Here is a 2150-nt window from a genome sequence, read left to right on the forward strand (position 1 = left end):
ACGCCTCACACAATATGAGCATGAGTGCAGCCAATAAAATCAGAAAAAAAAACTAATAGAAGGAATAAGAAGCATCTGCTTGATTCTTTCATAAAATTTTTTAAGAGTGATGAGCCGCCTACCCAACAATAGCATAATTTTTTGATTTGTCAAGTTATACCAACAAATTAGATGGCTATTTTCAGTATTTTGTGGCGGCTGACCAGGACTGGGAAGGTTGCAGGTGGGTAGGTATTATTGGAGCCCAGACCCACTCACACCCAGCGGATATGGTGTAGTCCGCAGCCTGGCCACGTCAATGATATCCGATGGCAGCGCTCCAAAACCAGGAGCTTCTCCGTTTAACCCGCGCCCCCCTCTCGCACTTCTTCCTCTCGGCCTCCGCCTCCGCCATCCGGAAGGCCTCCTCGCACGACGAAGCCCTGCGCCTTTTTAAGCTCAGGTTCCAACGCCGCCGTCCCGGCTTGGAGCCCTTCGAGACCCACGCCGCCGTCTTCACCCTTAAGGCCTCCTCCTCCGCCCCCCTCGTCGTCCCCCACCTCCACGCCCACTTCCTCAAATCCGGCCTTTTCGCCGACGTCCATGTCGCCTCCGCCCTCCTTCACAATTATGCATTATCCTCCTTCTCCCTCGCCCGCCTCCTGGTCGACGAAATTCCCAACGGGAACATCGTTACCGCCAACACCATGCTCACCTGCTACTCGAGGCACGGACGCCTCGGCGAAGCCCGCTCGCTCTTTAACAGCATGAAGGAGAAAGATATTGTTTCCTGGTCCGCCATGATCGGCGGCTACATGGACGCCGGGCACCGAACCCACGGGCTCGCTCTCTTCCGGGAGATGATGAAGGCTGGCCACCCGAAGCCCGACCCGCTGATGCTGGTGACGCTGCTCTCCGGGTGCGCCTCCACAGGCTCGCTCCGGTTGCTGGGAAAATCCATCCATGCCTATGCCGAGAAGAATGGAATCGAGGTCAACGTCCAGCTGGGGACGTCGCTCATCGACATGTACGCCAGGTCCGGTTGCTTGATAAGCGCGTTCCGTGTGTTCGAGAGAATGCGGGAGAGGAACGTTATGCACTGGACGGCTATGATTTGCGGGTTGGCCATGCACGGGCACGGAAAGGAGGCCGTCGCCTTCTTCGACAGAATGAGGGAGGTGGGCGTGAGGCCCAACGAGATAACATTCACTGGGGTCCTCAGTGCGTGCTGCCATGCGGGACTGATCGAGGAGGGACAGAGGTATTTCTGCAGCATGGTCGAAGAATTCGGCTACAAGCCGCAAATTCACCATTATGGTTGCATGGTCGATCTCTTCGCCAAGGCCGGGAGGTTGGAGGATGCTTATGCTATTATCGAGAGCATGAGAATGGAACCGAATATCATTGTGTGGACTTGTTTCCTGGCAGCTTGCAAGAAGTACAAGAACTTTGAGATCGCAGAGAAAGGGATCGAGAAGGTTTTGAGCATGGCGATCCCGAATGAAGATGGCGGAGTCTATGCGCTAATCTCTGATTTGTATGCACTGGGGGGTAGGTGGAACGATGTGGAACGAGTAAGGAAGTTGATGGATAAGCATAGCGTGAAGAAGAGCAGAGGGTCTAGTTTCTTAGAGGTGGAAGAAAAGGGAAGGTGACATAGAACTAGTATCAGGAGGCTTAGGCCTAGTGGATGGAGATTGTTTGGAGAGTTAAAGGTGCTGCTGGTTGATGGATTCTGATGCAGGAAGACCGACACCAGCTGACCGAGGAGAAGGCAGAGAACTGCGATGATCAGTAAAACTTGCTGAAGACACCCAAGTGCAAAAGAAGTCATGATAGAGGCCAAGTGTTTCTGTTTGAGATTTTCATTACAATTCAACAATTGAATTCTGGCATTCCATCAAATGTTTTGTTTTTGCCATGGTCAAGAGCTGTACTTATACTGTTGAGCACCATTTTTGCAAGAAAATAAATTAATGGAGACAAAAAGTTAAAGGCAGCAAACTGCAATGAACCGTCTGCTGTGCTAAGAAGTGCTCTCTTGTACTCTAAATCTGTCTTTCTAGCAGAAAGAATTTGAGTTGGAAAACCATATTTGGTTTGGAGGAGTTGGATTTTAGAATGAAAATGAAAATAAATGACTCTCATTCCGGTCGTTTTGTTGAAGGAAA

At 51.0% G+C, this 2150-nt stretch overlaps 1 protein-coding gene across 1 annotated transcript; it reads left to right on the forward strand.

Moving 5' to 3' along the window:
• The first annotated feature begins 224 nt into the window (after window positions 1–224).
• On the forward strand, window positions 225–2150 carry LOC103711427 (pentatricopeptide repeat-containing protein ELI1, chloroplastic-like). The gene has a single exon (XM_008797562.4). It carries the CDS (start codon window positions 309–311, stop codon window positions 1632–1634), a length of 1326 nt encoding a protein of 441 aa, XP_008795784.2. The 5' UTR covers window positions 225–308; the 3' UTR covers window positions 1635–2150.

Source organism: Phoenix dactylifera, chromosome 16 (assembly GCF_009389715.1).
Source record: "Phoenix dactylifera cultivar Barhee BC4 chromosome 16, palm_55x_up_171113_PBpolish2nd_filt_p, whole genome shotgun sequence".
Lineage (NCBI taxonomy): Eukaryota > Viridiplantae > Streptophyta > Magnoliopsida > Arecales > Arecaceae > Phoenix > Phoenix dactylifera.

Coding starts and splice junctions, on each gene's coding strand:
- LOC103711427 (XM_008797562.4), top strand. CDS start 309: ATGGCAGCGCTCCAAAACCAGGAGCTTCTCCGTTTAACCCGCGCCCCC.